Raw genomic sequence first — 11,964 nt, 5'->3', positions numbered from 1 at the left:
AATCTTAAAACCCGTGTAAGAATTCAGAAAAACATTCCCTGAAATAAGTTGAAGTATCCTAAATGAAGCATTGAACATAACTAAGTATCAGAAGCAAGTAGACGGTATTTCCCCAACACAACAAGAAGTACTTGAAACGAATTCACATGGATAATAAAATATAAGTTGCCGTAATAGAAAAGAAAAAAGCCATGAAACACAGATGATTGGCAACCAAATTTCTTGGAAGAATTCAGACAGTAGGAACCATTTTGATTGGATGAAAACCAGTGTATACTTATTCCACAAATCCTAAGGCCTCCTTTTAGTTCTCATTCTCATATTGGTTATTGGAAGAGACGATTCCACTTTGACCGTAGCAAGAATTGTGGATTACAAAATTCGATACATCAATAACTCAGCCAAATTAGTCCCAGAAAGCATCCTGCAATATAGTTTTGTATTCAGGAAACTAATGTAACCTCAGCAGAAATGCACGATCTAGAGAAAGATTTCCAACAAGTCGTTTTGTTCCTTGTTTTCGCTTCCAAGCCTTTATAGTTACTATTAATATCTCACCTGCTTTGCAGGTGATTTTATACCCCGAAATACAAATTCTATCAAGTTTTGATTCTCAACATCTTGTTGCAATACTTGTACTTAGAAGTCATAGATCTAAAAGATGTTCAAATTTTTCTAAACTATGAAGATACTATACCACCGTGTATTCATACTATTAGCCCCTCGGGGTGCAGTTCATCTGGTCGTGTCATCTATCTTTACAGACCACGGTTCGACTCTCCCCGAATTAACGCACTAGGCATCCTAAGGGGTGGGCTCTGCTCTGCCGCAGGGAATTTAGTCTGGGTGATTTCAGGATACCCCTGTACCGAAAAAAAAAAAGTATTCATACTATTGTGTCATGTCAAATATTTTATACACTCATGATAACATTTTCCTTAAATCATAAATGTTACACTTTTTTAATTTGCAAAACAATAATGCTGTTAAACAGGAAAGAAAGGTGGACAAGTCAAGCATGGAAGTAACACACAGGGTTTTATAGATAGTAATAAAGCGAAAGGCTGAATCGTTCGCAAAGAGCTGGATTCCTCCACGCACATATCGTGCTTCGGCCGAGCTGGGGTGCCGGACCCGGGCCGCAGGGGATTATTTGGGTCCCGTAAGGATTGACCCGGACACCCCTGTGTCGACAAAAAAAAAAAAAATAAATCGTACGCAAAGTCAATTTCTAGGAGCCAGCAAATGAATTGGTTTACTTTATTTCTTTCATTCCAGCTCACCTGTTATGAGAACTTCCATAGAAATATAACAAATTTAGTTACGTGGAGAATTTTGGAATGACTACAGATTAACGGATTTCAGAAGTTTGATCATCTTAAATTCCAAAAAATTCATCCAAAAATAAATCAACGAAATTGGTAAGAATTTCAATTTGTGTCTTTAAATTTCAGCGTAAATCTGACATTGTTTTACACCATTTCTCGGAAATCCTCTGGACAAGTTAGTGAACTCCTATGGCTTGATGACCGAAGAGTCTATGAAACATTAATTTGTATTGGCACAGACCAAGAAGCATCTTCTGTTGAAAGAGTCAAGAATATTAATTTCCATTTATTATGAAGTTAGAAATATCATTTTTAGTGACGGAAAAAATGGCCTTTTTGCCAATGTTTCTGACCAAGTCTTTTGGGTTCCACACAACTCCATTTTCATTTTCATTTTCATTTTCAGGGACCCGATTTCTCATCGATTACAAATCTACACCTATTGGCTATTGAGCCATTTAGAGCTAAAGGAAATTGCCGAGAACCATCAAGAGTTAAGAGCAGGTTGACTTGAGAAGTATCACCACTTACACCCAGTGATAAAAAGATTTTAGATAAACTCAAGGAATTAGGAGAAAAAAGAGTATTTTTTTTCTCTAGAGCAAATTACACTTTATCCGCCTATGGTTTAGTGTTTTCGTACATAACCCTCATATGGTTTCAAAAATTATACATAACCCCCTCATGATTTAAATTAGAGCGTCAAAGTAGAGGTGTCAAATCAACCCACTTAATTATATTTACCCATACCCGCCCATGAATAGATGGGTATGGGTATCTTAAATTTTTATATATGGGTTACCCAATAATACCCATTTATTAAATTGGTATTATTGGATAACCCATCAAACCCAATGAACCCATTTAGAATTCTCTTCCTCCCAAGTCTCTTCTTTTCCTCCACCCATTTTTTTTTCAAATTTTTCATTTTGTCATGATGTTAACTACTTTTGTTTTATTATTATTATTATTATTATTATCATTTGTTGATTTTATCTTATTATTTTATTTTCTCTTAGTTTGTTAACTTGCTCATTTTTCAGCATTACTAATTTATGATAAATTTTAGCCTATTTTCTTATCTTTCTAAAATGAAATTTTAAATTTGTATATGAAAAAATGTTAGAGGTTCAAAATTTTTGGATTAAATTTTTATATTAATTTTTATCGTACTTAGTTCAAATTTTTATATTCTTATTATTCAATTATTAAATAATAGGTAATTTTGTGACATAGAGTATAAATGAAAAAAAATTGGTAATTAAGTTTATTAAACATTATAAATAAATATTTAAAACTAATGATGGGTACAAAGAGTGGTATAAATTGATAACTTAGTTTGCAAAAATGAATTTAAATGAGTTTACAAAAAGTTAAAATAAATGGGTTATAAATGGGTAATTGGGTTACTCAATTAATTTTTTGACTTACCCATTTATACCCATCTAATTAAATGGGTATAAATGAGTTGAGTCACTTATACCCATTACCCATTTTACCCAACCCAAACCCGTCCAAGTCACCCATTTTGACACATCTACGTCAAAGTGATGGAAATGATCATTTATAACGGAACCTATTAAAATGTCGAAATTATCCTTGTTTAAATATTAAAATGGTTGAAATGACCAAGATATATAAATATAATATACATGACACACTAACCATGTATGATTTTATATTTTACCATATAACTCCCTTATGGTTTTTAAAATATACATATAACCCTCCTTGTGGTTAAAAAATAATTTTCAACTTTACATAGAGGTATTTTTGACATTTTAGATGACTCCGTTATGGATTGCAAATTCCGTCACTTTGACACTTTAATCCAAACCATGAGGGGGTTATGTATAACATTTGAAACTATAAGGGGGTTATGTATAAAAATACTAAACCACAAGGGATAAAGTGTAATTTTTCCTTCTCTCTAAAAAAGATGGCATGAAATGCTGTTCTTGATGGACCTTAATGCTCACTGTGCAAAAAAAAAGCAATATTTAGGGCGCTACCTATCTTCATTGCTCTTTCTTTAGCTGGGTAGTAATGCATGTTTAAGTCTCGTTGATCAATTTACTTGTTCTTCACTTTCAAAGACTCCAATATTAATGGTATGAATTTGAACTTTTGCTTGACTTTCTTAAAAGGACAAATTGGCTTGACTTGAGAAGTGAAACACACTCAAGTCGACTCCAGTCTCCTAGAACTTGACAAGCACGTCCACGTTACATTGAACAGTCTTTATGGCTGGAAGAAACCGTGGAAAGACCTCAGAGTCTAGTGTTGCAATGGTGGGGTCTCCAACTAGCTTTATCTCCAGTATAAATTATGTACACTTTAAGCCATATTTAGTTCAACATAGAAAAAGCACCAGAAAAAAAAAATCATGGGTTCTTTAGCTAATCATCAAAAGCCATCGTTCGAACTTCTTCTGCTCCTGCTTATCTCAGTTTTGGCTCTCCAATTTGCTTCAGCTTCTGTTGAGGAGGCTGAAGCCCTTTTGAAATGGAAAGCCAGTTTTTCAAACCAGAACAACACCCTCCTAACATCTTGGAATCTTCAAAACACTTATAATCATCCAAAAACAAGTGTCAGCCCTTGCACTTGGTTCGGTGTGTCGTGCATTGATGGCAGTGTAAACAGGTTAAACCTCACAAATTCAAGTATCAATGGTACGCTTTACAGCTTTCCATTTTCATCTCTTCCAAATCTTGAATATGCTGATTTAAGCATGAATAAACTTTCTGGCAGCGTACCTCCTCAGGTAAGCAAGCTTTCGAAGCTCAGTTATCTTGATTTGTCCTATAATAAATTCTCCGGAACCATCCCACCTGAAATTGGCCTCTTAACCAACCTTCAAACCCTCCACTTGAACGAGAACTACTTAAATGGCGCAATTCCTCAGGAGATTGGCCAGTTGAGGTCTCTCGTTGAGCTTGCCTTGTGTACAAACAACATTACGGGCCCTATTCCTGCCTCCTTTGGCAATCTGAAAAACTTGAATTATTTATATCTCTATGAAAATCAACTTTCAGGTTCTATTCCTCGTGAAATTGGAAACCTCAACAATCTTGTTGAGGTTGACATCGACAACAACCAGCTGACAGGCCCTATTCCAGCCTCGATTGGTAACCTGAATAACCTACTGCTTTTGCATCTTTTTGAAAACGGCCTATCTGGTTCCATTCCTCCTGAGATAGGAAAGTTGAAAAAACTCCAGAGTCTGAGCCTATGGGGAAATAAGCTCACTGGTCCAATCCCAACTTCACTAGGTAACCTGAGGGATCTGACTCTTTTGCATCTATATCTGAATCAACTTTCTGGTTCAATCCCGGAAGAGTTAGGCAACCTGAAGTCTCTGATCAAATTGGAAGTAACTGAGAATCAACTTAACGGGTTGATTCCTACTTCACTTGGCAATTTGATAGAATTGAAAACTCTGTCTCTTCGCCAGAACCAACTTTCTGGCTCCATTCCCCCAGAGCTAGGGAAACTGACAAAGTTGGTTGCCTTGGGAATGGATGAAAATCAGTTCTCTGGTCATTTACCAGAAGGGCTATGTAGCAGTCAAACTCTTCAAGACTTCTCTGTCAACAATAACAGCCTTTCTGGTCCAATTCCAGAAAGCTTGAAAAACTGTGCAAGTTTAGTCAGAGCTCGATTTGATGGGAACCAGTTCACTGGGAACCTGTCTGAATCGTTTGGTATTTATCCACACCTTGAATTTATCTTCCTTAGCAACAACAACTTTTCTGGGGAGCTCTCAAACAACTGGTGTAGATGCAAAAACTTGACAACTCTTTTAATTGCAAATAACAGCATCACAGGTCACATTCCTCCAGAATTTGGGAATCTGCCTAATCTGGGCGCCCTAGATCTTTCTTCAAATCAGATAGCTGGGCAGATTCCAAAGGAACTTGGGAAGCTGAAGTCCTTGCTATGGCTGCTTTTAAATGACAACCAACTCTCGGGTGGTATACCTCTAGAGTTAGGATCACTGACAGATCTATTTTCTCTCGACCTATCAGTGAACTTATTGAATGGATCAATTCCAGGAAGCATAGGAGAGTGCCAGCATCTATCCTTTTTGAACTTGAGCAGCAATAGTTTAAGCCACAGTATTCCATCCTGGTTGGGTGAGTTAATTCACCTTAACCTTCTTGATTTGAGCCACAATTCCCTCATCGGAGGGATACCAACTGAATTCGGAGGTTTGAACAGTCTGGAAACGTTGAATCTCTCCCATAATAACCTTTCAGGTTTCATTCCAAAGGCTTTGGCAGAATTGCCTGGTATTCAGCATATTGATTTATCTTTCAATGAGTTAGAGGGTCCAATTCCTTGTGGAAAAGCATTTGCAAATGCCACTATTGAACAACTTAAAGGGAATAAAGGTTTGTGTGGCAACATTACAGGGGTACGACCGTGTGATAGTCCTCAATTGGTCAAAAAGCATGAGAATGGGCAGAAACTTGCTCTCATAATTGCACTCCCTCTTGTGGGAGCACTCATGCTTCTTTCTGCGTTTGCTGGAATTCTCTTTTTTCACGAAAAAAGAAAGGGAGATCCAAAAGTGAAAGACGGGGAAGTAAAGGGTGGAGATGTGTTCTCTATATCCTTATTTGATGGCAAAGAAATGTATGAGAACATCTTAAAAGTGACACGGGATTTTGATCCAACATTTTGCATAGGGAAAGGAGGTCATGGAAGTGTTTACAAGGCAAATCTTCCACCAGCTAACACAGTGGCTGTAAAGAGACTCCACCACTTGTCTGAATCTGCAGATCAAGAAGGTTTCTTGAATGAGATAAGGGCCTTGACAAAGATCAAGCATCGAAATATTGTGAAGCTTCAGGGTTACTGCTCGAGTGCTAAATACTCGTTTTTGGTTTATGAGTACCTTGAAAGGGGCAGCTTGGCTAAACTTTTGAGCATTGAAGAAGAAGCCAAAAAATTGGATTGGCAGAAAAGGATAAAAATCATTAAGGGCGTTGCTCATGCTTTGTCTTACATGCATCATGATTGTTCGCCGCCTATAGTTCATCGAGACATTTCAAGCAACAATGTTTTGCTTGATTCAGAGTATGAAGCTCATGTCTCAGATTTTGGCACGGCGAAGCTTCTGAAGATAGACTCGTCTAATTGGAGTGCAGTAGCAGGCACCTATGGATATGTTGCACCAGGTAATATAGTTTTTTTCTCTTCTGAACCATTCAAGAAGTTAATTACAGCATGATCACAAAGTTAATGATGACATGATTTTGCCTTGCAGAGCTTGCCTACACAATGAGAGTAACTGAAAAATGTGATGTGTACAGCTTTGGGGTCCTAACCCTTGAAGTAATCAAAGGGAGCCATCCTGGTGACTTCATTCCTCACCTTACATCGCCCACATCTGTAAACATCCAACTGAAAGACTTGCTTGACCAACGACTTCCGTATCCCGGTCAGGAAGATGAAGAGACTCTAGTATCAATTCTCAAGCTTGCAAGGGCCTGTCTGACTGTTGATCCTCAATCAAGGCCAACCATGCACATGATTTCTAGTTTTTTATCAATGGGTGCACAAGCACTGCCTAAGCATCTTCAGGGTGACTTTCAGCTGGCTTAGGATTTCTTGACATTAATCTGTCTCATGGGCTACATTATTTTCTTTGTTGTCATATCTCCTCTTTAAATTTAGTTTTTCTATTGGCTTCCACTTTATGAAGCTTGAAAGGCATAAAACCTGTAAAATAATGGTATGCTGGAGAGGGTAGGCTTGCTTGATGTAACACTGCTTCATATGTGTATTGTGTACTCTACAATATCAACTATCTTTCAGCATGAGAGCAACAAGAAATATCGATTGCTAGGCAATATGCAACAAGCTTCTTTAAACATCCGACACAAACCACAGAAGATTGGGCAAAAGCTAAATCACACCTTAGGTGAACAGTTCCAATGCATCTCTTCCTTGCAAAGTTCATTAACTTTCAATGCTTTATATTTGACGGCTGCTAAGCATAACTTTCAAGTTCAAGCTAACAAAATCTGCGCACCTTTGTAATAGAAATAATGACAAGTCTCAGGAATATGCAATCGAGAGGAAATATGTATTGGCACCAAGAAAAAATAATTTCTATAAATTATGATCAGCAATCAAAACAGGAAAATCCAGGGGTGATCTAAGCCCTCTACCAAGTATCCCTTACAAGCTTCAAGGGACTTTGACATCATTAAGAAATATATAAGAATTACAAAATTCAGAAAACACTACACAATGATGGATTTTAGACTTGTGTATCTAGAGTCAGACGACTGAAAAATTCTCTGTATGGGCTATCCTTGTATACTCAATTTGCAAAGAAGAAAACGCTCAGACTTTCTCATCAATTTCAGAAGATTCTGAACCATGCTTCTGCTGGCTGCTTCGAGATGAATGACTGTGACGCTCCTTTCCACCTGGTTTGGAAGAAGCATTGCCATACCATACCATTCCAACGACAGCAATAATCATGCCAATGACCACATGTAAATTAAGACCCTCTTTCCCGAAAAATAAGAACCCCAGGATCAAAACGAGAATGGTTTTCATATGGCCAAGAACCTGGAATGAGACAGCAGTAAATCTGCCAATGCAGATGAACTGGCTCAGATTTGTTCCAACTGCAATAGTGCATGAAAGGACTATAAACACCTGAGAAGAAGCCCAAAGACAAAATAGTGTGAGGAAACACTTTAAAATGAACAAGCACCTCAAGAAAAGGCATCCTTATGTTATGATAAACAAATTAAAGGGAAAAAAAAGCTGTAATTGGGACAAATAAATGTGACAACAATTATAAGGTTTACAAATTAAAATGCCATTAAAAAGAAGTTAAGATCAAACAGACAAACAGAATGAGAATAAGAGCAGAAAAAGTAGTGTGCGTGACTAAGAGCAGAAAAAGCAGTGTGCGTGGCTATCCACAAACCATGCTATTATATTCAAAAAATATGAAGGGAAAAAGAAAAGAAGTTTGAAAATTTAAAAAATAAACAAATAAATTATGTATCTTTCCCACAGTTGGCAAAATTAAAATGGGACAGCTCATCATGTCAACATCTTGTGCAGATCTGTCACTCCTATAAGTCTGTGAATCCACTATCCTATGTCATATAACAATTTACAAACGTATTACAAACTCTAAAAACAAATAAGAGTTCATCATATATGGCAGAATTCTTTTTCCTTCTAAGCATGACATGTGGTGAAATACAGGTCTGTAAAACAAAAAAGGGGTTGAACATGTGGAAAATATTGAACAGACATCAGGCAAGATATACAAAAGGTTTTTTAGCAGGGCATGATGCACTATTTTGCAAACAGTGAACTATTACCAGTAGCTCATTTCCAGCATATCATACTTTTAGTGCAATCAAACCTGTTCCAGCATGAAATTACCATTTGTATAGCATGCCAAAAGTTGAGTACAATAAGCAAAATTAGATGCATCAGCAGCAATGCGACTTCCAAGGTTCCGAAGATTAAAGCACATATTTATCATCTAATTAAGAAGGAAAATGTAAGATAAGTATAACCATAGGAGAAACTGGGATGATCACAGTTAACATGAGCATCGGGCACAAAGACTTACCAAAGACGGTACAGTGAAGTTAAAGGCATCAATCCTCTTGTTTGTCAGCCAATAATCTAGAAATGGGCCTACTAGCAGCAAAGATGCAGCCTGGGCTGGTGCTGTATGTCCTAGAAGATTGAATGAGCTAAGAGAGTATTTCCGTTGAAGGAAATGAACATACTGCATAAGAAAGTCAAGTTCTTAGATTAACCTGAGGTTCCAAGCATTTCAGATGCACAAATAAAAGATTAAGCACCAAACAGTATTTTTTTCTTTTAAATATAAATAATATATCTATAAGCACCAAAAACAACTTTAAAAATACGTAATTGTGGGGGTTAATTACATAAAATTGTAGGATTTGTACTCTGCATTTCTTCAGATTTCAGATGGACAGGGGAGCAAAGAGATGTCACATGCTTTATGCATCTGGTGTAGGATATCAGTAGGGCATCTACTAACTATAATAGACGAATTGCATTAAATTTTTTTTTTTTTTACTCTTTAATAAACCTTTCATCATATCACCAGGACTGATAATCATGAGGACTGCATGATCTAATGTTGCATTAACCAGATGAACGATCAAGACATCATACAACCTTACATACAGAATTGAGCAGAGGAATAAACAACTTACATACTGTTGCAGAGAAGTACTCCAAACTGCAATAAAGGCAGCAACAAATCCTTTAGTGTTGACACTAACATCAGTGACTGTGCAGACGCCAACACCCAGGAGGACAAGAGCAATGCTGAGTTTTGTATCTCTTGAATATCGAATTTTGTCAAATACAACTTCCAATAAGCAGGAAACAGGGATCATACTCAGCTTTGCTATCTGACAAGAACAAAATTTATGTCATTCAGTCAATTATCAGAGGTCATCTCCAACGTACAGTAAAGTTATCAGTGAACAGTCTCCAAAATGGAGCTAATCACAAATACCTGATAGAATCCTACGGAGTTCCACATCAAACTGACATTCATTCCCACAATTGAGAAGTTTGCGAATAGGACAAATTTCAGAAGCTCTGGAAAAGGTAGATGTGAAGATTGGATGTAACCCAGCCACCTAAGTACAGCCGTCATCAATGTTGTAGTAGCAAAATGCATACCAGTTAATGTTGTAGCTGCACAGATTGTACCAATTAAGAGCCAGAACAACCATTTAAAAAGAAAAGGGTCAGTGCAATCAAACAACTTATGAGTTCATGCGTCCAAAGAAGGCAATAGGGAGTAGGCAATAGTTAAGTCAGTGCTTGGGGTTTGTTTTATTCACTCACACAGGATAGCGAGACATTGACTTTGGGCTTAAGATCTTCACAAAATAAACTAAATCATACCAGTTTCTATTACATTGTTCCAAAACATAGAATGCTGTGACATTGTTTACATGAAAACGAAGGAGAATGTTAATAACAAAAGATTAAAGAGCGCCAGTGAAATGACTTCAATCGCCAATTAAACACAGTTCATAGATATTATTTTGCTTCACCATATTCTAGCCAGTTACGGACAAGGCAATCATAATTAGATGCATCTATAGTATAAAAATATAGCTAACTTCACTCACTACCAAAAGGATTTTGCTAAAAGTCTAGAAATTGGAGAACCAAAATGGTAAGACAAAGACAAAGATGAAAACTTTACCAAAACTAAAACCATATGTAGCCATTAAGGCTTTATTGACAATGATAATCCCAACTGACGTCACTACATTGAAAAGCCATGCTGCTGCGTCAACTGCAGCCTTCTTATCTGCCTTGCTAGCTGGAGCCATTTTCTTTTCCCTCTACAACAACTGGTGACACGAGACCTGCTAACTCTCGAGCACCAGAGCAAATCCCCTAACAGCCCGCATTAAAGCTCAAAGAACCACCTTTTCAATCCTTCCAGCTTCCACACCTGAAATTTGTTCAAGATTGCAAACAAAGCATTAGCAAAACTTAATTTTTAAACTGAATTCGACCCTAAATCTATTGCCCCTTAAAACCCAAAACAGTGTCAGAACCAATAGTTATACAGAAATTTCTTTCTTCACTCCAAAAATGGAATCCTCTTCATTGCATTTAAACTCTACCAAAGTGGGCAATTGACAATAATTCAGCAACCAGAATCTGTAATTACCAACCAAATTCAAAAGTTCTTTTTTTAATTATTAAAAAAGACCCTAATTAGTACGCGAAACAGCTAATTAGTCAAAAAACCAGAGTGAGATTAACTTAACAGATCAATGGCACAGTATAATTGCACCACTCAATCAACAGATCCATAAACTCCTAAATCAACATCACTAAAAGTGTTCCAAAATCCCCAATACCCCCAAAATTAAGTACAATTGCATTGTTCCAAAATCAGATCTAAATCCTATTCAGATCACTCAACAGATCTTAATGCACCGCTATCATAAATAAAACCCATTTTAATGTAACTAAATTCAAAGAAAAATATGCACAAAATTTAAAAAATTGAGTGACGTACCGTTAGGAAATGATAGAGGCAAGGAAAGTGACCCTTTTGATTGATGAGTTTAGATCTTCTTCACACCCACAACACACACTTATGAGAGCTATATAAATACGTGTATGTACATACAGTTATGTGGTAATTAATTAATTTCTCTATTTAATTACAGAAAAGGAAGTAGAATAATAGTAGTGTCATACATGTGAATTTATAGAGCATAAGACTGATGAATGTACGCAGAGAAAGTGTGTGTCTGCTCTGTGTGTGTGTGGGTGCGTGAGAGAGAAAAGGATAGAGGAAACGAAACCGAGAGGAATGTAAGTAGCTTTCGAACTCACAATAATTAGGGTTTGACCCCAGAAGGAAAATTTTAAGATTTAAAGAATTACAATTGGAGGAGTTACTTTTCTTGTTTCTTCAGCTATTGCCAATAATAATCAAATTTGTTAATTTCTTCAGTTGGAGGAGTTAAAATTTCTTCAAATTTGTTATCTTGAATTGTGAAGCAAGAGAAGGGTATGATTTAAAGAGCGGTAGAAGAAATTTTATCCAATACCTCTATTTTTT

At 36.6% G+C, this 11,964-nt stretch overlaps 2 protein-coding genes across 2 annotated transcripts; one reads left to right on the top strand and one right to left on the bottom strand.

Annotated features, from left to right (window-relative positions):
• The first annotated feature begins 3,705 nt into the window (after nt 1–3,705).
• Nucleotides 3,706–7,169, top strand: LOC113749808 (MDIS1-interacting receptor like kinase 2-like). Its single transcript, XM_027293667.1, has 2 exons — nt 3,706–6,511; nt 6,601–7,169. Exons 1-2 carry the CDS (start codon nt 3,715–3,717, stop codon nt 6,936–6,938), a joined length of 3,135 nt encoding a protein of 1,044 aa, XP_027149468.1. The 5' UTR covers nt 3,706–3,714; the 3' UTR covers nt 6,939–7,169.
• Nucleotides 7,170–7,423: 254 nt separating this feature from the next.
• Nucleotides 7,424–11,704, bottom strand: LOC113749135 (UDP-rhamnose/UDP-galactose transporter 6). The gene is made up of 6 exons (XM_027292801.1): nt 11,413–11,704; nt 10,582–10,836; nt 9,877–10,061; nt 9,569–9,769; nt 8,947–9,108; nt 7,424–8,006 (listed from the first exon to the last, which is right to left on the bottom strand). The coding sequence occupies exons 2-6, from the start codon at nt 10,709–10,711 to the stop codon at nt 7,686–7,688; spliced, it is 999 nt and encodes a 332-aa protein (XP_027148602.1). The 5' UTR covers nt 10,712–10,836; nt 11,413–11,704; the 3' UTR covers nt 7,424–7,685.
• Between the last annotated feature and the right edge of the window lie 260 nt (nt 11,705–11,964).

This window comes from Coffea eugenioides, chromosome 10 (assembly GCF_003713205.1).
Source record: "Coffea eugenioides isolate CCC68of chromosome 10, Ceug_1.0, whole genome shotgun sequence".
Taxonomy (NCBI): Eukaryota; Viridiplantae; Streptophyta; class Magnoliopsida; order Gentianales; family Rubiaceae; genus Coffea; species Coffea eugenioides.
This window is presented reverse-complemented; position numbering and strand designations above follow the sequence as displayed.

What these genes read in the sequence shown, in the direction of transcription:
- LOC113749135 (XM_027292801.1), bottom strand. Translation starts at nt 10,711, where the DNA reads ATGGCTCCAGCTAGCAAGGCAGATAAGAAGGCTGCAGTTGACGCAGCA. An exon ending in TACATATGGTTTTAGTTTTG is followed by an intron (nt 10,062 to 10,581) that starts GTAAAGTTTTCA and finishes CAATCTGTGCAG; the next exon opens with CTACAACATTAACTGGTATG. An exon ending in GTACTTCTCTGCAACAGTAT is followed by an intron (nt 9,109 to 9,568) that starts GTAAGTTGTTTA and finishes TTTCTTATGCAG; the next exon opens with TATGTTCATTTCCTTCAACG.
- LOC113749808 (XM_027293667.1), top strand. Translation starts at nt 3,715, where the DNA reads ATGGGTTCTTTAGCTAATCATCAAAAGCCATCGTTCGAACTTCTTCTG. An exon ending in CTATGGATATGTTGCACCAG is followed by an intron (nt 6,512 to 6,600) that starts GTAATATAGTTT and finishes TTTGCCTTGCAG; the next exon opens with AGCTTGCCTACACAATGAGA.